The 24,948-nt window shown below is 41.8% G+C and overlaps 1 protein-coding gene across 5 annotated transcripts in view; it reads right to left on the bottom strand.

Moving 5' to 3' along the window:
* The window catches only part of dop1a (DOP1 leucine zipper like protein A), a 182,781-nt gene that overhangs the window by 113,557 nt on the left and 44,276 nt on the right, over positions 1–24,948 (bottom strand). For 4 of the 5 annotated variants that reach the window (XM_073051710.1, XM_073051712.1, XM_073051714.1 and 1 more), the window contains 5 exons: positions 24,536–24,634; positions 12,600–12,699; positions 10,504–10,610; positions 6,667–6,778; positions 4,472–4,592 (listed from right to left, as the gene is read on the bottom strand). In XM_073051710.1, coding sequence (XP_072907811.1) covers positions 4,472–4,592; positions 6,667–6,778; positions 10,504–10,610; positions 12,600–12,699; positions 24,536–24,634 — 539 coding nt within the window. The remainder of the gene's footprint in view (positions 1–4,471; positions 4,593–6,666; positions 6,779–10,503; positions 10,611–12,599; positions 12,700–24,535; positions 24,635–24,948) is intronic. The other variant, XM_073051713.1, reaches the window with a different exon arrangement.

Below are 24,948 nucleotides of genomic sequence, written 5' to 3'. Positions count from 1 at the left end.
GATTAATGAAGGCCCATACACAATATGCCTTCTTAACCACACAGTCAACCTGTGCAGCTGCTTTGAGCGTCCTATGGACTCAGACCCCAAGATCCCTCTGATCCTCCACACTGCCAAGAGTCTTAGCATTAATACTATATTCTGCCATCATATTTGACCTACCAAAATGAACCACCTCACACTTATCTGGGTTGAACTCCATCTGCCACTTCACAGCCCAGTTTTGCATCCTATCAATGTCGCACTGTAACCTCAGACAGCTCTCCACACTATGCACAATACCTCCAACCTTTGTGTCATCAGCAAACTCACTAACCCATCCCTCCACTTCCTCATCCAGGTCATTTATAATAATCACAAAGATTAAGGGTCTCAGAACAGATCCCTGAGGCACTCCACTGGTGACCAACCTCCATGCAGACTCAGTATCCGTCTCCTCAGTAAATACAAATGTAAAGAATTCATTTAAGATCTCCACCTCTTGTTTTGGTTCCTTACATGGATTACCATTCTGGTCTTCCAGGTCCCTTGTAATCCTCTTGTTCTCCTTCACTTTGTCTGCTAGAGCAACTTCATGTCTTCTTTTAGCCTTCCTGATTTCTTTCTTAAGTGTTCTCTTGCATTTCTTGTACTCCATAAGCACCTCATTTGTACCTACTTGTACCTGCTATGCACCTCCTTTTTTCACTTAACCTGGGCCTCAATATCTCTTGATAGCCAAGGTTCCCTACCCTTGTTATCTTTACCTCTTATTGTGACAGACGCATACAAGCTTTGTACTCTCAGAATTTCATTTTTGAAGGCCTCCCACTTTCCAAATACACCTTTGCCAAAAAACAGCTTGTTCCAATCCACACTCACCAGATCATTTCTGATACCATCAAGATTAGCCTTTTGCCAATTTAGCATCTCAACCCAGGGATCAAACCTATCTCTCTGCATATTTACCTATGGAAGCTCAAATCACAGCTTAAGGGGGTCAGAGATGATCTGGGACGCTGGACAGCTAGCACTTACAGGCTTCCCTGGGAACACAGAGCAGGTGGGACACGTGGTGGAAACCCGCATCAAGGAGCACAGGAGGTGTATCCGTTTAGACTACCCAGAGAAATCGGTGGTAGCAGAACATTGTATTCACAGTGGCCATAGGATTGACTTCAAAGGCACAAAACTACTGTGCTATGCCAATGGCTTTTGGGACCGCCTAGTGAAGGAAAAGTCTGAAATAAAACTAGTGGATAAGAATTTTAACAAAGACGAAGGTGTCGCTCTAAGAACTTAAATTCAATTATAAACAAATGGGACACGGAAACCTGATTGGATGAGGACTAAAACCAATCAAGAGGGACAGACGACAGGAGTTTCAATACCACCAGACTAGATACACCCAGGCATCATCCCTGATGAAGCCGTCAGAGTCTGTCATCAAAACATTGGTTAAAATTGATACTTGTACCCAGCTGGAAGCCTGAGAAGAGTTTATTCGTCTGATCCATCTAGTCCTTTTACAGTATGGGATTCCCAGTCAAATTAAAATTACATACTATAACAACCTTATTTTTCTTGTAACAATCTGCGATCTCTTTACAAATGTGTTTCTCTAAATCCCTATGACTGTTGTAATATAGGCTCATTAACGTGGTCATACCTTATTTATTTCTCAGTTCCACCCTTAACACCTCACTAGTCGAGTTCTCCAGTCTGTCCTGATGGAGCACTGCCGTGACATTTTGCTGACTAGTAACATCACCCCTCCTCCTCTAATCCCTCCTGTTCTGTGTATCTAAAACAATGGAACATTGGTTGCAGGAGGGGCAGGACTAGCAGCTCAATATTCCAAGTCCACAGCGCTATAAATCCAGGTGTTGATCCATGCCCTGAGCTCATCCACCTTTCCTACGAGACCTCTTGCATTGAAATATAAATTCTTGCATTGACATTAGTTGCACCATGCCCAACCTTTTGATTTCTGACTTTGTCTGAGGTCTTACCAACAACTGCCTTCACGACCTCTCCATGAACTGTTCTGGCACTTTGGTTCCCAACCCCCTGCAACTCCAGTTTAAACCCCGCTGTGCAGCATTAACAAACCTTCCCTCTAGGATACTAGCCCCCTCCAATTCAGGTGCAAATTGTCTCTTCTGTATTGCTCCCACCTTCCCTGGAAGAGACCCCAATGATTGAAAAATCTTACACCTTCCTTCCTACACTAATCCCTTGTTCTACCAGTCTGTCGTCACCAGTACAATCTTCTATGCGGTGGTGTGCTGGGGCAATGGCATCAACACAGGTGATGCCAACAGGCTCAATAAACTGATTAGAAAGGCTGGCTCTGTTGTAGGAGTCAAACTGGACACACTGGAGGCTGTGGAAGAACAAAGGACCCTACGGAAAACCATGGCAATCCTGGACAATGTTTCTCACCTTCTGCATGCTGCCTTGGCTGAACAGAGAAGCACTTCTAGTAATAGACTAAGACAACTTTGCTGCTCCAAAGAGTGCCATACGAGGTCATTCTTACCCTCAGCTATCAGGCTTTATAATGAGTCAACTTACAGCCGGGGAAGTGATGACCCCCTCCTGTTAGACTTGTAATGCTACTATGACACTGTAATTTCCTTTGGAACCAATAAAGTATCTATCTATATATTAAACTGTATAATTTTCGAGCCTCTCTAGCACGTGGCGCAGTTAGCAATCCTGAGATCACAATCCTGGAGGTTCTGCCCTTTATGGATTTATGCCCTTTATGCCCTTTATGCCCTTTCTACCTTCACCACCTCTTCAAAAAGACTCAGACATAACTTAGCATGTGTCTGCTTTTACGAGGCCAAGTTTAGCTAGCTTGACACTCAACCCAGCACAGATGGAAAGCATGCAAGGAGCTGGCCGGATTCGAACCCAGGGCCATTCCCCTCAAAGTGTGGTGCTGATGCCACTACACACCGGCTGATGAAGCTCACATACTTAGTCACATGTTAGCACAGAAACTAGCTGGCTACCCTCAATTCAATCTTTGACCCAAGCATTTAAAATACAAGCTTGTACAAATGGCAAATGTGTGAACATAGGCTCAGAATTAAGACGTTCCTTTTAAAATGTATTGTCCACCTTACCCACTGCATTGATAAATTTAGCTTATTTTCTTAACAGACAACTAGCTCAAAGTATATTTATTATCAAAGTACTGAGAATGCCTGCAAGAAAATGAAACTCAAGAGTAGTATATGGTGACATACCGTAATTACTTTGGTAACAAATTTACTTTGATTTTTGAACACTTTTACTCTGTTTACTTTAAAGCATGCAGGATGCACAAACGGTAATTACTTCGCTGCATTCAACCCCTGATAATATAATCGTTTTCATCGTTTCCAAGTGAAGTAAATAAAGTCAGAAGTCTATCATGCTGGAAACACTGAGCATCGATGTTCCCTCTAAGCTGTGTGCACACACACACACATCTTTTGCTACCAGTGCACAAAGGAATTTTAGCTGTGCACAAAAAGTTGGCAGGTTAAGTATATTTCACATTTGTACACAATCACATTTCCTTTTCCGGTTTCTAATGCAGGCGGTGTTGACCATGTAGAGTTTGTCTGTAGATTTTAGAACTGGCTTATTTATACTTTTATTGAAAAAATTAGTGATTCACTATGTCGAATTCCAAAGAAGCAAAGGGCGCGAAGTGCAAAAGATCTGCTAGTTCGTTTAAAGCAGAATGCCTTAGAATAGCTTCAGGTTTACTTCAACTTAAAAATTCAGTGCGTACATGTTGTCACTGGGCAAACACGTAGCACAGCACAAGATTTTTGGATATATTGGTCATTACAGATTAGAGGGAACACTGCTGAGCACGTCAAACACCAATATTCCACAGCCCTTCTCCGTTCTGCCCTGGAACACTGGTTCTATTTCTTTCTCTGAGTGCTGCCCTATTTATAGCCTCTGCAGTTTTTTCCACAATTTGATTCCAGGTGAAATGATGCCAGAGGATTAAAAATAGTCACAGCTCCTTCAAGAAGGTTGTAAGAAACCCAATTAAAGTATTATAGCAAACAAGAGAAAATCTGCAGATGTTGAAAATCCAAGCAACACACACAAAATGCTGGAGGCCAGGCAGCATCTATGGAAGAGTACATTTGACATTCCGGGCCAAGACCCTTCAGCAGGACCAGAGAAAAAAAGATGAGGAGAAGATTTAAAAGGTGTGTGGGGGGGGGGGGGGGGGAGGGATTGGGGAACGAGACCATAAGATGATAGGCAAAACCAGGAGGGATGAAGTAGAGAGTTGATTGTTGAAAGAGATAAAGGCCTGAAGAAGGGGGAGTCTAACAGGAGAAGACAGAAGGTCATGGAAGAAAGAAAAGGGGTGGGAGGAGCACCAGAGGGAGGCAAGGAGATAAGGTGAGAGAGGGAAAGGGGGGTGGGAAATGGTGAAGGAGAGGGGGTGCCATATAAGGTATTATACCTGCTTAACTGAGTCTGGTCTTTGCTGTAGGAAGGTTGTGTCTTCAGGTTCAGTTCGGCTTTGCATTGTGAATGTAATGTTCTGAAAACCTCTATAAGTACGTCTTCCAGGATTGCTGGCCCTGCAATGACAGAATCAACTCTAAAAGTACAGAGTAGACTAAGAGTTCATAGCAACATTAGCAACGACAAAATTTCAAACTATTCCTGAAGACAAGTAGTACAATATACTCCTAAACAACGCAAGTTGCAGAGCAGTTCATTAACTTACTGTATCACAACCTAGCAGGATGTGGGTTAGTAATGATTAAACTGTAACTGAATTCTTCATTATGTTTGCGTTGTTTCAAAAACTTACATAAATGGGGTCAAGGACAAATTACTTCAAGCCATAATTCACATTGTCCAGTAACAGATTATAAAGCAGTATTTGTGGTGGCTAGCAATCAAAGCTTACTTACAAGGAGCTGATTCACATGGGCAGGGGCAGAAAGCAGAATTACTCACGTCATGCAGGGTAGAAGACGAAAAAGATGGTGCAGAGTCACAAGCTACTGCACAGTATTTACTCAGAGGGAAAATGAACGCTGAAAGCTGATAGAAGCGCATCTAATTTCTTCAAGCTCTCAAATATGATGCTTTCTCCAACACCGTGCAAACAAAGGTGCGATCCACCCCAGCCTGGTGATCACACAACCATTCCCACAGTCCACTGCAGGGTATTGTGTTGTGTGGGTCATGCCATTAAGTGGGACAAGGCTCTCGCGTGGCATCCAGGAGCCTGACTAAACTTGAGTTCGGCTCAGGAAGCCTGGCACACAAGGGGTCATGGGAGCTGCTGCCTTAAGAAGCTTAGTATTTTCACAGTCCTGCTTGTTGGCCAAGAGGACCACAAGTGCACAAACACAAAGGAATTAAGTTTTCGTTCTGTTAACCCTAGAGTTATACAATACAGAAACAGGCCCTTAGTCCTGACACTTCCATATCAACCAAAGTGCCTTTCTGAGCTAGTCCCGTTTGCCTGTGTTTTAACCTGTATTATACTAATCTAAACCTTTTCTATCAATGAACCTGTTCACGTCCTCTAAATTGTGATGCTGTACCTATCTCAACCACTTCTTTGGTAGCTCATTCCATACATAGTACTCAGCCACCTCCATGTGAAAAATTTGCCCTTTAAGTCCCCTTTAAACCTTTCCTCTTTCACCATTAATCTATGCCCTTGAGTTTTTGACTTCTCTAATTTGGAAAAACAACTGTGACCATACAGGTTATCTATGCTCCTCATGATTTTATGAACTTTTGCGAGTCTTCTAATATTTGTAAATCTGTGCACTTGTAATCCTATTGTGACATTATAACTTCCTTTGGAATCAATAAAGTATCTACCTATTTCTAGCCTCCTTCGCTCCAAATAAAAACAGTCCTAGCTTATTCAGTCTCTCCTCATAACTCAAGACCCCCAATCCTGGTATACTTGTGGAATTTCTCTGTACCTTCTCTAGATTAATCACATCCTTCCAACAACATGGTGACCAGGAATGTGCAAAATATTCCACACACAATCTCACTAACATCCAATACAGTCAAAACACAATGTCCCAACTCTTGTACTTAGTGTGCTATCCCCTGAACCCATCCATACCTTGTCTACCTGTGTTGCAACTTTGAAGGAAGATATACTTGTTCCCCTAGGTCTCTCTGTTCTACAACATTCACCGAGAACTCGTTATTGATTGCATATGTCCTGCCCTGGTTTAACATCCCAAAATGCATCACTTCAACCTTCTCTGAATTAAATTCCCCCTGCCATTCCAAGGCCCACTTGCCCAGCTTCAGACAACCGTATACCACCGATGATGGTGTCATCCACAAACTTACTAATCATGCCACCTACATTTCTATCCAGAGCACTAATATAAATGACAAATAACAGCACAGATCCCAGCAGCACAGCAACGATCATGGGCTTCTAATCTGAGAAGCAACCTTCCAATACCACCCTGATTCCTTGAACCAGGCCAATTCTGTGTCCAGTTCACCAGCTCACCCTGGATCTCATGTGACCTCATCTTCCAGATCAGCCTATCATGCGGAACTTTGTCAAGCACCTTACAAAGGTCCATGCAGACAACCTCTACCTATCCCTGACCACCCTCCTCCCACTGGAAGTTATTTCAGTCCATAATACAATACCTAGTTCTGGTTTATCCAGGAGACTAATGAGTATGCGAAAAGGTTTCAGATCGTGCAAAGTTGTCCGTTCTTCCTCTCCACATCCTTTCCCTTGCAAAATTCCTACCATGGCCTAAAATCAAGGTGGGAGAAGGGAAATTAATGTGGGTGAAACAACCAGATTAATTGACTCAACAAGGAAAATCACAGCACATAAACCTTCCATATAAAGCTACAAATCAGACAGTTAACAAAAACAGGTTTTACAAAGTAACATTTATATCTGTTCTTTCAATCTTGACCAAGCAAGTACCGTTCAGATTTCAGATTTAAACTTCTACAGTTATTTCTGAGCTAGAAGATTACCATAACCTTGTTTTCCATTTGATAAATTCAAATATATGCATGTTGGTACATTTAATGAAGGATCACCTCAGATTTTCCAATCACTAACATCCTGAGCAGCTGCATCACTGCCTGGTTCGGAAAATGCAACATCTCGGATCACAAGACCCTGCAGCAGATAGTGAGGTCAGCTGAGAAGATCATCAGGGTCTCTCTTCCTGCCATCACGGACATTTACACTACATGCTGCATCCGCAATGGAAACAGCATTATGAAGGACCCCATGCACCCCTCATACAATCTCTTTCCCTCCAGCCATCTGGAAAAAGGCTCCGAAGCATTCGGGCTCTCACGACCAGACTATGTAACAGTTTCTTCCCCCAAGCTATCAGACTCCTCAATACCCGAAGCCTGGACTGACACCTTGCCCTATTGTCCTGTTTATTATTTATTGTAATGCCTGCACTGTTTTGTGCACTTTATACAGTCCTGGGTAGGTCTGTAGTCTAGTGTAGCTTTCTGTGTGTTGTTGTTGGTTTTTTTTATTACATAGTTCAGTCTAGTTTTTTGTATTGTGTCATGTAAACCATGGTTCTGAAAAACGTTGTCTCACTTTTACTATGCACTGTACCAGCAGTTATGGTCGAAATGACAATAAAAGTTGCCTTGACTTGACTATACAGCTGAATCATGATGTTTCAGCTCTTATACTTAGTCCAGACCTCAGGAGGGGAAAACAAGAGCTTCAACTGACAACATATGGTTCAGCAACCAGGACATGCCCTTTTCTCACTGTTACCATCAGGAAGGAGATACAGAAGCCTGAAGGCACACACTCAGTGATTCAGGCACAGCTTCTTCCCCTCTGCCATCCGATTCCTAAGTGGACATTGTATCTTTGGACACTACCTCATTTTTTTAATATACAGTATTTCTGTTCTTGCACATTTTTTAATAATTTATTCAATATACGTAATTGATTTACTTGTTCATTTATGTTTTATTTTATTTTATTTATTCTCTCTCTCTCTTTCTCTGCATGATTATGTATTGCATTGAACTGCTGCTGCAAATTTCATGTCACATTCTGCTGATAATAAACCTGATTCTGAAATTTCCAGGTTATGTAATTTTTAAAATATATTTTATTTTACTGAAGCAAAAATATTTATTAGATTTTTATGAATGCCTGTAAGTCCTAAATATACTCAAACATTAATGCAAAAAAATTGGATAGTGCAGCTTAATATAAACCTAAATTGAGTTACTTTAGGTAGCAATGACAATAATATTTTCTCTCCATCCATCTGTAACATCCAGTTCAATTTCCTCTTATACATCAGACTTTTCCCAAAGCACTTCATTTATACTCATCCTACAACTTTTGTGGACAGATGTCCCATAAATCAAAACTTAAGAAGTTCAGGACTATAGTGATAGATTAGTGTACTCTTGGATTAATTTTCCTGTCTATGTCTGTATTTAAAAGACATGGGGATTCCCAATATTCCCAAGTGATCTGTGAAAACGCAGCAATATCAACCATACCAACAGATTGTTTTTTGTAAGACAAGGTTATATGGAAGAAGAATAAGCAACCTAAGAATGATGAAGCATTTATTTTATCTTTACCTTCTTCACAAAATACAATCTTGGAAACATCCACTGACTCACTTAACCTCTTCTATTCCAAGGTAAAAGCACCTAATTTTTTCAAGATCTAGTTTTTCTTGCCCAGGACATTGAAACTCATGAACCTGTCTTACAGTCTGTACATCTTTCCCAAGGTGTGGTTCCAAAAACACTTCTACTGCTGAAGCCTATTTATAAAACGTCATCATGTAAACTCTACCGATAGACACCAGCAGAGGTCAGGACTGAATCCAGATGCTGGAGCTCAAAGACAACAGGTCTATGTCCTGTATCATTCCGCAACCCTTAATTGTTCTTGCCACACTGTTCTACCTCACCTCCACCAAGTTACTCACTGGATCTCCAGAACAAAGATCATCCCAACAGTCTTTAAGCATCAGTGCACAAATGGTGCTTTTGAATGTACATTTTCCAAGGATAAAATCCAAGACAAAGCACAAAGCTCGTGGTCCACCAGACAGCAATGATCCCTGCTCTCCCGTATGCCAAAGACACATGGACTACCTATAGAGCTCCTCACGTTACAGCATCATCTAACTTCACTGGCAGGATAAGCACCAGCACAACTCTCAGGCTATTACTTCCAACATCAAGAACTTAATTACATTCAGTCATCTCTGACATACAGTACAATCACTTGCATGACACCCAACATGACACCCAAAACAGATACTGTTTGAGACCATCCACTCTCCAACTTGTACTTCTTGCAGTAACATTCCCATTAATGAAGAAGCAGCATCCAGGCTGGCAAGGAGGACCTCGAGACCATTCATTGGCAGCACGTACAGTCCAATCTTAGTGAAAGTGGACGAAGGAGCATATCACTTCCCAATCCGATGTGTCTATCATCCACCACAACTACGGCAGGATCTCTGTTGGATGCCTCAAAACCCACTGAACTGGAGTGGAAGTCACCCATCCTCCACCCCTCATGTCAGCACAAAGAGGCAACAATTATCACACAGAAAAAGCATTTCACTTTAAGAACATTTTGCTATTATCCTCTCTTTTAATCTTAATCTCTTAAATAATCCATTTACAATTATTGCATTTTAAGTGTGCTCCCACATTTACCTTGACTCCACATATTTACATCATCATGAAATGCCTTTTTTTTAAAAAAAAATCAAGTGTTTCTATACATCTACAGAACTCCAGTATTTGATGCACACTTTGCAGGACTTACTTTAATCCTGTATGTTATGTACTGAAAATTTAAAATATTTTAATTTATTTATTTTATTGACATACAGCATGGAACAGGCCATTCCAGCTCTTCAAGATGCGCACCCAGCAACCCCCTGATTTAATCCTACACAGGACAATTTACAGTGACTAATTAACCTACCAGCCGGCATGCCTTTGGACTGTGGGAGGAACCCGGAGCACCTGGAGGAACCCTATCTGATCATAGGGAGACTGTACAGACTCCCTACAGGCATCAGCGGGAATTGAACCTGGATCGGCTCTATTGTAAAGCAGTGTGCGAGCCACTACACTACTGTGCCGCCCTATATCATCCATTGCTGATTTTGATAAATTCCACTTTGGCACCCTAATTTTTGGCAAGTCTTTTCCTTTACATACTTTTGGCATGAACCTAGTTAGATTCTAGTCACTATTCTTCACTGCTCTCTCAGTTTCAGTTATGAATGCCCTACACGACACCCATCACGTCCTTCGTTATTAGACGAGTAATGTACTGATTTGGGAAGCAGTCTCGGAATATAATCTTCTGACGATAAGTATTTGGAAGTCACCAATTCATCCTGACTAGTCAGTCAGCTGTTGTAAAGGGATCTGAAAAGCACTGTACAGCATGACCAGATCCTTCAAGGGTTGGAACAAAATGTGTACCTGAATGAGTAGATCTTTAGAAAAGGTATTGAAATAGTAGATTGCATGTTCTTCTGGATTGCTGTGCCTGGTACTTCTGGGGCCTACACAACCATTATTATCAAATCCTAGATAAGGTAAAGAACAGAGTTAAATGTACACAATTGAAATGTGTATGTAGATGGCAACTATAATATTTAGTGTACTTTTCCTAGGTTTAAATACAAAGCATTTTACTCACCAAATTGTAATCCAGTTAAAGAGTGCAAAAAAAAACATACAACTTGTTATTCAGTATTATATTTGTTGGTTTTTAATAGACTAAAATATCTCTTCATGCTAAACACTCACATTTTATACTAAATCTCACAGCCAGCTTCACAACCCTGAGATAAGGATCAAGGATCAACTTTATTCGCCATACACATTTACACGTATTACGGATTTGCTGTGGTGTGTTGGCATGACATACAACAAAACAACATTCAGCAAATATAAAGAATTATATATGTTAGAGATTATAGAACGGATATGGAATAAAATGTGCAGAAATACATGAACACCAGCTTGTATTTGCAATGTAAACAGCATTATAAAACAGTGGTTTAAACTGTTTACAGCATACTGCAGTGATGGAGTGACAGATGGAGAGGGGTGGAAGGGGCTCACTAGAATGGTTGAGTAGATTAACTGCCGGGGGAAAAGAAACAAATGCGCACTGGATGGTTTGTACAGAAACTACAAAACCCCAATCCAATTCTTCATTTGAATTCAAGGCATGAATGCAGAAAGCAATATGAACAGATTGAAGTGGGAAACTAACCTCAAGACACGATGGGCCACAACAAAAATTGCAGTGGTTCAGCTTTCCATGATGACTCATTGTAATATTACATCTCAGTAAGCTTAACTAAACTGGACAAACGCACACGGCTCACTACACTTTCTCTTACAAAATCACTGCAGTTGGCTCCGCATGGCATGCTGGCCCAGAAGGCTGCATCTAATAGAATCCAGGGAGCTAGTTAACTGGATTCAAAGTTGGCAGATCAGCAAGTCTGTGTATGACACTAAATTAGGACGAGTCATTGCAGCAAAGGAGGCCATCATTCATTTCAGTGGGACCTTGATCAGTTGGGGAAGTAGGCCAAGGAGAGGCAAATGCATTTCAAAACAGTTAAGTGTTAGGTGATGCACTTTGAAAAGTCAGTCATTGCAGGACTTCTCCAATTCAAGGTAATGGAACAGAAGGAGTATAAATGCAAGTTCATCATTTGCTGAAAGCAGCAACACGGGTAGACAGGGTGATGTGAAAAGCATTTAGCTCACTGGTCTTCAGGAGTCAGGTCACTGAGTATGGGAGCTCACGTGGCTTCTGGTGAGGCTGTGCACATTTTTAGTCACCATGTCATAGGAAAGATGTAGTTGAAATGGAAAGAGTGCAGAAAAGACTTGAGGCTGTTGCCAGGACCGGGGAGTTTGGAAATTATGAGAATGAGGAGTGACCATATAGAAGTTTAAAATTTTGGGAGGTATAAACAAGGTAGATGGCAAGTTTTTTTCCTCAGGGAAGGGGACATAAACTAGGGGGCCAAAACTAGAGGGATTTAGGGTGAAAGCAAAAAAGATTTAATAGGGGCCTATTTTTACACAGAGGATGGTGGTCTATGATTCTATTGCAAATAAATGCAGGTCTCTCATTACAAGGCCTGGCTTCTACATTGAGTTCATAAACTGAAATTCAATATTCCTTAGTGATGTGCTCTGTACAACAGTGGCTGTAGATATCTTGCACCCAAGTACATATACACATTCATTATTGCTAATAAATAGCGACTGAGACCCTTAACAGAGTTGCTAATTTGCCTACAGAAAAGGTTCTGTAAAAAGCTCACAGAATTGTTAGGGGTACCAAAAGCACATTCTGTTTCCTATATTACATTCAAGTGATTCATCACCACAGAATGTCACGATGAGCAGACAAAGAAACCTTGGTTACTAGATGTATAAAACAGTCCTGTATCGGAACTAACTCATCACTATTCCCCAGAATGCTTAAAGCCTAGAGCTAGAACGTGGAATTATTTTCATTTAAGCACATTTTTGGGAAAACTCACCAAGAAGCCATGCATACAGTCTGCGATTGAGGGACATATCTCTCCGAAGTACCACATGTAAAGCTGCAGATAATATCTGGACCATATCAGGGCGTGTGACCTTATACGACAGAAGAGAGAAAACACATTTGTCTCATTTGGGGAGGCTTGATACACAAGTATATTTTGCTTTGTAGAACTGCTCAAACCATTAACGTGCCCCCAAGCTTCCCACTGTCTGTCACTTCTCCAACCCACTCCTTCCCCAATTTCAACCCCTCCCCATTGATGCAATAAAGATCAACACAAGCTCGAGTAACAGCACCTTACCTTCTGATTTGGCACATTGCAAGCTTCCATTTCACATCATCGGCATTTCTAGTCTTCATACTCGTACATTTCCAATATATTCTCTTTGCTAGTATTGTCGGATAATTATTTATTTCCCCCAGCATCTCCAAGCCTACCTTTTGCTTCACCATCCTGTCACCTTGCTCACATCTGTTGTTATTCTACTTCCCCCTCTTTTCTTCTCTCCCTCTCTCTCCCTTTATCAGGATCTTAAAACTTCATTTACCTCTACGAAAGGTCACTGACCAAAACTGTCCACTGTTTTCCCCCCACACAGAATCCACAGCCGCTTCCAGAACTGCGTCGACACGCAGTGCTTGTGGAAGGGCGTTCAGGACATCACCAACTACAGGACAACATCACCTGAATCACCTGACTGTGCAGGTGATGCCTCCCTCCCAGATGCGCTGAACAACTTCTACGCTCGTTTTGAGGCGGAAAATGACATGGCGGCGAGGAAGTCCACCCGTCCTCCCAATGACCAGGTGCTGTGTCTCACCGTGGCTGATGTGAGGAGAACCCTGTGCAGGGTCAACCCACGGTAGGCTGCTGGACCAGACAATATTCCTGGCAGAGTGCTCAGAGGGTGTGCAGACCAGCTAGTAGATATTCTCACTGACATCTTCAACATCTCCCTGAGCAGCGCTGTTGTTCCAACGTGCTTCAAGGCCATCACCATTGTCCCCGTGACGAAGAAGTCTTCAGTGTCTTGCCTCAATGACTACCGTCCCGTTGCACTCACATCCATCATCATGAAGTGTTTCGAGAGGCTCGTCATGAGGCACATCAAGACCCTGTTACCCCCCTCACTGAACCCCCTGCAGTTTGCATACCGTCCCAACCGTTCAACAGATGACGCCATTGCCATCACCCTCCACCTGGCCCTCACCCACCTGGACAAAAAAGACACATACGTTCGGATCCTGTTCATAGACTTCAGTTCAGCATTCAACACAATCATCTCTCAGAAACTGATTGGAAAGCTGAGCCTACTGGGCCTGAACACCTCCCTCTGCAACTGGATCCTAGACTTCTTAGCTGGGAGACCTCAGTCAGTCCGGATCGGAAGCAGCATCTCCAAAACCATCACACTGAGCACGGGGTCTCCCCAGGGCTGTGTGCTCAGTCCACTGCTGTTCACTCTGCTGACCCACGACTGTGCTGCAACACACAGCTCGAACCACATCATCAAGTTCGCCGATGATATGTCCGTGGTGGGTCTCATCAACAAGAATGACAAGTCAGCATACGGAGAGGAGGTGCAGCGGCTAACGGACTGGTGCAGAGCCAACAACCTGTCTCTTAATGTAAACAAAACGAAAGGATCCTCAGTAGAGATCATTAAGAGCACCAAATTTCTTGGTGTTCACCTGGTGGAGAATCTCACCTGATCCCTCAACACCAGCTCCATAGCAAAGAAAGCCCAGCAGCATCTCTACTTTTTGCGAAGGCTGAGGAAAGTCCATCTCCCACCCCCACATCCGCATCACATTCTACAGGGGTTGTATTGAGAGCATGCTTAGCAGCTGTATCATTGCCTGGTTCAGAAATTGCACCATCTCGGATCGCAAGACACTGCAGCAGATAGTGAGGTCAGCTGAGAAGATCATCGGGGTCTCTCTTCCTGCCATCACGGACATTTACACCACACGCTGCATCCGCAAAGCAAGAAGTATTATGAAGGACCCCACGCACCCCTCATACAAATTCTTCTCCCTCCTGCCATCTGGGAAAAGGCACCGAAGCATTCGGGCTCTCACGAACAGACTATGTAACAGTTTCTTCCCCCAAGCCATCAGACTCCTTAATACCCAGAGTCTGGACTGACACCAACTTACTGCCCTCTGCTGTGCCTATTGTCTTGTTTATTATTTATTGTAATGCCTGCACTGTTTTGTGCACTTTATGCAGTCCTGGGTAGGTCTGTAGTCTAGTGTAGTTTTTGTGTTGTTTTACATAGTTCAATGTAGCTTTTGTATTGTTTCATGTAGCACCATGGTCCTGAAAAAGCTGTCTCGTTGTTACTGTACCAGCAGTTATGGTCGAAATGACAATAAAAAATGACTTGACTTGACCTGAGGTTCTGCCTAACCTGGATGTGTATTTCTAACATTAACAGTATTTTCAAAGTTCAAAGTAAATTTATTATTAAAGTACGCATATGTCACCATATACTTCCCTGAACTTCACAGAAAAACAAAGAAATACAACAGAATCAATGAAAAGCTACACAGAAAGACTGATCAATGTGCAAAAGGCAAACTATGCAAACACAAATAAAACAAATAAAAATAACAATAGATAAATATCAGGGCAGCGCAGTAGCCTTGTGGTTAACACAACACTTTACAGTACCAACGACATTGGTTCAATTCCCAGCACAGTCCAGAAGGAGACTGGACATTCTCCCCGTGGTCACATGGGTTTCCTCCGAGTGTTCCTGCTTGCTCCCACAGTCCAAAGACGTACTGGTTGTTAGGTTAATTGGTCACTGTGATTAGGCTAGAGTTATGTTGTGGGTTGCTGGGCAGCGAGGCTCGGAGGGCTGGAAAGGCCTACTCTGCGCTGTACGTCAATAATAAATAAATAAACAAATAATACCCCGAGAGCATGAGCTGTAGACTCCTCAGAATTGAATCTATAGATTGGGGAGTCAGTTCAGTGTTGAGTGAAGTTACTTGTTTTGTCTTTGAAGAGGAGCCAGGGTGCAGTTTGGTTCTTTAGCACTACCAATAATCCTCACTATTATGATCAGTAATTGTTTGTTATTGTGCCCCTACCATGTTGTTGCTCTACCCTATTTCAACCCTAATTATCCCTGCAGAATATTCCTACACCTGCTCCTTCTCATCCACGCATAAAAGTCATCTCTGTTACTCATATTGACATTTATTTCCAAATTATGCATTTATTCTCTATGTTTATTAATATCCCTTTATCTGTCATTGCAGCTTTCCTCAAGATTAGCTAAACTTCCCAATTTGGAGTCCAATGGAAATTTTAATAATGAGCTGTTCGGTTCACACAGCTTAAGTAACATCATGAGCCTGACTGACACAAAGCAAAGTTCACTGCATACGACTCAACTACAGAATTGAGCCAAGCCCAAGTCATGTTTTCTATTCAACACACTACGGCAGTTAACAAAACTGGTAATGTATTGAACTGTGCACTTGTTAAGCAAAATGAGCAGGACAAACAATATATTGATAAGTTGTTGACAGGTACGGTAATGTAGATCAAATGAATTTAGTATGATGCTGTTTTATAATGCATCGTCCAAACCAAATGCAGGAACCAACTTATAGCATTCAAGTAATAATTAACTTAACAGAGTAATCCACACTTTCACTGGCACTTCAACCCTGACCCCAGCCGGATCACACCCATCCCTTCTCCACCATCTCGGTTACAGCTGCCTTATCATAATTAATGCCAATGATCCTGGCATTGCATAGAGTTACAGAGTCATAAAACACTACAGCACAGAAACAGGCCCTTTGGCCCATCTAATTAATGCCAAATTATTAATCTGCCTCATCCCATCAACCTGCACACAGACCATAGCACTCTATACCCCTCCCTTCCATGTACCTATCAAATTTTCCTTGTATTAATATTGAACCTGCATCCACCACTTCTGCTGCCAGCTCATTCCCCACTGAGGAACGGTGCTCCCCGTCATGTTCCCCTTAAACATTTCACCTTGCACCTTAACCCATGACCTCTAGTTGTAGTCTCACCCAACAGTGGAAAAAGCCTACCCTATCCATACCATTCATAATTTTATATTCCTCTATCACATCTCCCCCCATTTTCCTATGCTCTAGGGAATTAACTCCTAACCAATTCAACCTTTCCCCAAACCTCATGTCCTCACGACCTGCAGTATCTTGGTAAATTTTCTCTGCAGTCTTTCAATCTTACTGATACCCTTCTCGTAGATAGGTGACCAGGACTGCACAGAATACTCCAAATGAGGCCTCACCAAAGTCTTCTACAACTTCAACTTAACATCGCAACTGCTGTACTCAATACATTGATTTATGAAGGCCAATGTGCCTAAACCTCTCTTTAGGAACCTATCTACCTGTGATGCCATTTTCAAGGAATTAAGAATCTGTATTCCCAGATCCCCCTGTACTCCTCAGTGCCCAGTACTCCTCATCATGCAAGTCCTACCCTGGTTTATTCTCCCAAAGTACAACACCTCACACTTTACTGCATTAAATCCCACCAGCCATTTTTCCAGCTGGCCCGAGTCCCGCTGTCCACTACATCAAAAATCATGGTGTTACCCACAAATTTGTTGATCTAGTTTTCCATATTATCATCCAGATCATTGATACAGATGACAAACGACAGCTGACCCAGCACCAATCTCTGTCAGTGACTAGTGAGTTAGGAAATTGCATTAGACATTAGCTTTGTGGGAGAAACCAGAGAGTGGTAAAAGATGGTTGCCTCTTTGACTGGAAATCTGCAACTTCAGTCAGTGAGGCAATCACCTTCTACTACTTTCTGGTTTTTCTGACAAAGCCAACATCTAATCCAATTTACTACCTCATCCTGAATGCAAGCAACTGAACCTTCTTGACCAATCTTCCATGCAGGACTTGTCAAAGACCTTGCTAATCTCTATGTAGACAACATTTACTGCTTTATCTTCATCAACTTTCTTGGTAACATCCTCAAAAGACTGGTTATACATGACCTAGCATGCGCAAAGCCACGTTGACTATCCCTAATCAATCCCTGTCTATCCAAATACACATAATATCTTAGAATACCTTCCAATAATTTAACACTATTGATGCCAAGCTCTCCAACCTGTGATTTTCTGGCTTAATCTTAGAGTCTTTCTTAAACAATGGAACAACATTAGCGACATATCCTCCAATCTTCACCAGTGGCTAAGGACGTTTTAAATCTCCCTGCTAGGGCCACTGCAATTTCTGCACTACCCTCCCAAAAGGTCCAAGGGAATACCTTGAGGCATTAGGAAAAAAATCCCTAATTCATCTGAAAGCCTGAATCCTTGATCAGAGGATCTTAAAACGTCTCAATATGCTCATTCAGTTCCCCACACCTCACCCAAAAACAACTCAAACATCCAGAGAAGCAGCTCCAAAGCTGACACTGAGCAATGTGTAGGCATTGCTAATGCATTAAGGACCGTATCATCAGGGACACTCTCAACCCAAATGCAGAAGAAAATGAGGTGACCTTCATATAAAGTATCTATTTATGATACCTTTACCTTGTTTTAGTTTTCAGTGTTAATTAAATGAATTGAATTGACTTTATTTCTTACATCCTTCACATACATAAGGAGTAAAAATCTTCATGTTACGTCTCCACCTAAATGTGCAATGTGCAGTCATAGTAATTTATAATAAATAGAACAGTCAATGTAATACTGAGTACACTCAAATCAGTGGGAGTTCATCGGTCTGATGGCCTAGTGGAAGAAGCTGTTCCAGTGCCTGTTGGTCCTGGCTTTTATGCTGCGGTACCGCTTCCCGGATGGTAGCAGCTGGAATAGATTGTGGTTAGGATGACTGGGTCCCTAATGATCCTACGGGCCCCTCTTACACATCTGTCCTTTTTAATGTCCTGAACTGAATGGGAAGTTCTCAATTACAGATACGCTGGGCTGTCCGCACCACTCTCTGCAAAGTCTTGCGATTGAGGGAGGTACAATTCCCATACCAGGCAGTGATGCAGCCAGTCAGGATGCTCTCAATTGTGCTCCTGTAGAAAGTTCTTAGAATTTGGGGGCCCATACCAAACTTTCTCAACCATTTGAGGTGAAAGAGGCGCTGTTGTGCCTTTTTCACCACACAGCTGGTGTGTACAGACCACGTGAGGTCCTTGGTGATGTGGATGCCGAGGAACTTGAAGATGTTTACCCTCTCAACCTTAAATTCATTAAGTCAATAGGAATTAGGCCATCTCCATTCCTCCTGTAATTCACAACCAGCTCCTTTGCTTTTGCGACATTGAGGGAGAGATTATTTTCTTGATACCATTGTGTCAGAGAGATGATTTCTTCCCTGTAGGCCACCTTGTTATTGTTTGAGATAAGGCCAATCAGTGTAGTGTCGTCAGCAAATTTAATTAGCAGACTGGAGCTGTGGGTGGCGATAGTCATGGGTATACAGGGAGTAAAGGAGGGGACTCAGTACACAGCCCTGAGGGGCTCTTGTACTGAGAATCCAGAGGCTTGGAGGTGAGGGGGCCCATTCTTACAGGCTGCTGGCGATCTGACAGGAAGTCCAGGATCCAGCTGCACAAGTCAGGATCAAGGCCGAGGTCTCTGAGCTTCTTGTTGAGCCTGGATGGAACTATGGTGTTGAATGTTGAACTGTAGTCCAAGAACAGCATTCTGACATAAGCATCCATGAGCTGCAGTTTGTCTCGGAATGTCGAGGGAGGTGATTCACAATACACAATGCACATAGAAACGTGAGATTTACAGAAAGCAACTGTGGGTTGTTCTTAAAAGAAAGCACCAGTAATGAGAAATTCAAATACACCAATCCCAATTTGTAGTTTAAGATTTTGTTCTCCAAAGTTTGACTTATTAAAACAAGTAACTAAGAACAATCTACTAATATGCAACTGGACTCTAGCAATGTGTTTTAGAGTCAGCAGTCCTGCACGTGACTTGGGAATTTACATCAATTAGCCTGGCCATGAATTAACCGATGTGGGACCAAGTTCAAAAAAAAGCGTGCTGAATTGTAACTTTGACGTATGTTTGTGGACAGCCAGAATTCGGTCCATTTTGACTAAATGGATGAGGAAGAGATGGTGCAATTGGGGTTATGACCACGTTCTGAGGCAGATCAACCAGGCCAGATATGGATTACTGATCTAAAGTTATGCCCTACAGAGCCTTGCAGTTTTAAGAATGTGTCTCCTCATTTAGCAAAATAAAGAGAAAAAGCCTGTTGCATTTATATGAAACTTTCCAGTGTCTTGAACTCCCAAAGCATTTACAGTTATGGAGTGCTTCCAAAGTGCAATCACTGTTGTAGAAAAACCTGGCAGCCAATTTGCACACAGCTGGCAGCCAATTTGCACACAGCCAGCAAACACCAAGAATAACATAATAATGTCTACAAATTGTTGATGTTGGCTCAGGGATGGATTACATGGTACACCATGCTCTTCTTTGAGAGAGTCACAGCATTGTTTAGGTGAGCTTCGGGAAGAGACAGCTCACAGGATGGTGAGCACAGGTGATAGTGAAAGGTTGTAGGCCCGTGACAAGTGGTATTCCCCGTGGTCAATGCTAGACCTACAACTATTTGTGATCTATTAAATGATTTTTATTTATATCTATGATTGGTTTACTTAAATGAATCAATTCTTATCAATACACCATAGTAAGCATTCTGTCTGGATGCATAGTGGCCTGATATGACAACTGCTCACTCAGCACATGATCACAACAAACTACAGAGAGTTACGTTCACAGCTCAGCAAATCTATGGAGTCTGTTGGAACCTTTCGCTGCCTCCGTAAAGCAATCACCATAATCAAAGACCCCACTTACCCTGGACATTCTTTCTTCTCCCCTCTCCCATCAGACAGAAATTATAACCAGGCTCTGGGACTGCATCTATCCCAATGTTACCAGACTCTTGATCAGACCACTTGCATGGTAAAACAGTCTCTTGGCCTCACAATCTACCTCATTGTGATCTTGCACTGTAACATTTACCTGCACTGTACTTTATCAGTAGCTTTTATACTTTATTGTTTTACTGGTTCCTTAAGATTATTATTTAACCAGAAATGGTAATAGGGATAAGCTCCCACTACCTATTAAATGTTCCCAATGATGTGCGTCTCAAACAGCCTCTGACAACCAAGTCCAGCTCCTGGCCTTCATGTATGCCTGAGCTACTAAGCCCAGCGGAACAGGAGAAGGGGTAAAGGCGGGTTACAGGCACCTTAAAACCAGTTGCTTTGGGCAGTTGATGGCGCATCAGCTGCGGTTGGCAGCTCACCTAGGAGAAGGAAAACTCTGACCTCAAACCTCTGCTACCTTGCAGCTGTACCCTCTCATGGGGAAGGCTTCGGGAGTAAACCTGAGGGAAAAATTCAGAGCTGGAGTCCCTAAGACAGTCCTATACTGAGTTCAATGCTGACTGGCAACTCCTGGTGCCAAACTGTACCAGACTCTGCTGTTCCTTTGGGTTCATCAGATGGGTGGAGAGGGGGAGCTTGCTACATGGGCATCAGCTTGCTCTCTATATCGCTCTGCCCTGGCTTGCATATCTAGACAGCTAGGAGACAACATCCACGGTCAACTCTGGCCAAGGGAGCCTCACTATTGTTTTACCTTATTCTAGCTTAATGCACTGTGTAATGATTTAATCTACAAACCCCATTTCCAGAAAAGTTGGGATATTTTCCAAAATGCAATAAAAACAAAAATCTGTGATATGTTAATTCACGTGAAGCTTTATTTAACTGACAATTAGTATCCTCAGTTCCAAAACGATTAAAAAGTGTTATTAAAAGGAAAGGTGATGTAACACAATGGTAAACATGCCTCTGTCCCAACTTTTGTTGAGTGTGTTGCAGCCATCAAATTCTAAATTTGTGTATATTTACAAAATACAATTAAGTTGGTCAGTAAAACTATTCAAAATCTTTTCTTTGTACCTTTGTCAGTTAAATAAGGGTTCACGTGAATTAACATATCACAGATTTTTGTTCTTATTGCATTTTGGAAAATATCCCAACTTTTCTGGAAATGGGGTTTGTATATCAACAATATGCAAGACAAGCCTTTCACTTTGTCTTGGTACAGGTAACAATAATAAACCAGTACTAATATGGATGAGAATGTACAAGGCATGGTTAGTAAGATTGCAGGTGACTTTAAAATATGTGGTATCCTTAACAGTGAAGATGGTTATACGGATTTACAGGGGGATCCTGATCAACCAGGTAAGTGGACCAAGGAATGGGCAAATGAAGTTTATTTCAGATAGCTGTGAGTTATTGCATTTTGGGAAGACAAATCAGGTAGGACCTTCACAGTGTTGTAGAATAAAAGGACAAATCAGTACAAGTATATAGTTCCCCAAAGGTGGCACACAGGTAGACAGGGTAGTGAAAAGGGTGTTGAACGCATGCCTTCATCAGAGTATAGTGAGCTGAGTATAGTGGCTGGGATGCTACATTGTACAAGATATTTGTGAAGCCCCATCTGTTCAGTTTCGGTCACAATGCATTAGGCAAAAATAACATTAGGCTGGAATGAGAGCATACAAGGATTTTGCCGTGACTGGGGAAAGAAGGAAGGCTGAGCTGATTCTGACTGTTTTCAGTGGAGTGTAGGAGATCTCAAACAGCTGTATAAAATCATGATTACACAGATTGTGCAGATTGACCTGTCTTTTTCCCCAGGTTAATTAGACAGCCTAGGTTTAAAGTGAGAGAGGAGAGATTTAATAAGAATCAGAGGGGCAATTTTTCACCCAGAGGGTGGTCAGTATATGGAACGAGCTGACAGGGGAAGTGTTTAATTTAAATAAAGAGGCTGAGACAAGTACATTATCAATACTTAAAAGCAGACAAGTAGATAGATAAGAAAAGTTTAGATGGATTTTCTCCAATTAACTTAGCTTAGACAGAGATCTTGGCCAGCATGTGTGTGAATCCTGTTTCTGCGCTGTATAACCCTATGACTAGGCATTCATTGTTACAACGGGATATCAGGGCAGAGTTTTCTTGGCGCTAGATTCTGCAGGGAGCACTTGAACTCACAATCTTACAATCAGAGGCAAAAAATGTTTCTAACTGAAATACAGCTGATGCTGATGTCCTCCATTGAGTAGTGAAATGTCCATTCTCTTTCCTGCTTTGTTTTTATAAACTCTGCTATCTCGTCAGTAATTTTCATTAATATAAAGAGATCAATTCAACTGATCTAGGTTTTTTAATAAGAATGATAAATATCTAAATTAAGTCAATGCTTATTTTTATAAAAAAGTAAATTGTGACCTATCACCACAATAGGTCAATGGCAGATGCAATCTCAATGGTTCTTCACACGGCTTTAAACCACCTAGACAACACAAACACCCATGTCAAGATGCTGTTCATCAACTATAACTCAGCATTTAACATCATCATTCCCATAATCCTGATTGAGAAGTTACAGAACCTGGGCCTTGGTACCTTCCTCTGCAATTGGATCCTCATCTTCCTAACCAGAAGACCACAACATGTGCGGACTGGTGATAATATCTCCTCCTCACTTACGATCAACACTGGTGCCCCTCAGGGGTGTGTGCTTAGCCCTCTGCTCTACTCTCTCTATATCCATGACTGTGTACCTAGGCATAGCTCAAATACCATCTATAAACTTACTGATGATACATTGTTGGTAGAATCACAGATGGAGACAAGAGGGCGTACAGGAGCAAGATATGCCAACTAGTGGAATGGCGTTGCAGCAACAACCCTGCACTCAACGTCAGTAAGACAAAAGAGCTGATTGTGGACTTCAGGAAGGGTAAGACGAGGGAACACATACCAATCCTCATAGAGGGATGAGAAGTGGAGAGAGTGAGCAGTTTCAAGTTCCTGGGCTGTCAAGATCTCTAAGGACCTAACCTGGTCCCAACATATTGATGCAGTTATAAAGAAGGCAAGACAGTAACTATATTTCGTTAGGGGGGGTGGGGGCGACTGCACAGGACCGAAAGAAACTGCAGAAAGTTGTAAATCTAGTCACTTCCATCTTGGGCACTAGCCTACAAAGTATCCAGGACACCTTCAAGGAGCGGTGTCTCAGAAAGGCAGCGTCCATTATTAGACCAGCACCCAGGGCATGCCCTTTTCTCACTGTTATCCATCAGATAGGAGGTACAGAAGCCTGAAGGCACACACTCAGTGATTCAGGAACAGCTTCTTCCCCTCTGCCATCCGATTCCTAAATGGACATTGAATCTTTGGACACTACCTCATTTTAAAAAAATATACAATTATTTCCATTTTTGGACAAATTTAATCTATTCAATAATGTATACTGTAAATTGTCTTACTTATTTATTATTATTTTATTTTTTTCTTCTTCTTCTATATTATGTTTTGCTTTGAACTGCTGCTGCTAAGTTAACAAATTTCACGACATATGCCAGTGATAATAAACCTGATTCTGATACTGAAATTTATTTTTGTCATGGATTGTGAAATTGCATATAAAACTACATGTCATGTTGATTAGTGCATAATTCATTGTCCACATCTTTTACCTCAAGAAACAACTTCAGTTTGGCAGCAGTACTACTTTACCAGCACTCAGTTAGCATTATCACTTCAAGCCACATAGAGTGTCAACGGTCAGTATTTCCACTGGCGAATCTCTCTATAAATATTCCCATTTACTAACAGTCTCTGTTAGGATGTGTTTAGAGGAGGTGGTGGAGGAGGGCAAGAAGAGTGACAGAGTTACCGTCAGGTCAGTTTCATCCTTCCATGCTGAAAGATTCAATGGCTCTCTGAATATCCTTGGCCCAGCAGCTGTGGAGAAACTGTTGTTATATTTCTAGGTTCCCTAATTGAAGTATTCATACCTGATACAGATGGAAAGGGAAACAGAACAGAATTAGATCCAAGGTACTCCGCTGCACCAATACACTGGAGTCCTGGACTGAAGCGCTTACTGCTTCAACCTACCAAAACAGACAAAAAAAATCAATGTTATTCCAAACTTGAAAAAAAAATTAACTTAAAATCACTCTGAATTAAAAGTCAATTGTGACTGTTAACAAGGCATGTTAATGTAATTTGCCTAACATCATGTCACAAAGCTAAATACCTAAATAAAATACTCAAAAATCAAAGCTACCCTGTATTCCACATTGCATTACTGTTTCAGTTATCTGTTCCAGGAACTGACAAATTCGAAATCTGAAAGTCTTTTTCAATAAAAATATCAATCCAGGTTTTTCCATGAGTGAAGAGACAAGGGCAAACCTGCTATACA

The sequence above is a fragment of the Hemitrygon akajei genome, chromosome 7, assembly GCF_048418815.1.
Source record: "Hemitrygon akajei chromosome 7, sHemAka1.3, whole genome shotgun sequence".
Classification (NCBI taxonomy): Eukaryota; Metazoa; Chordata; class Chondrichthyes; order Myliobatiformes; family Dasyatidae; genus Hemitrygon; species Hemitrygon akajei.
Note: the sequence above shows the minus strand (reverse complement) of the source record. Positions and strands in the feature narration are given on the sequence as shown.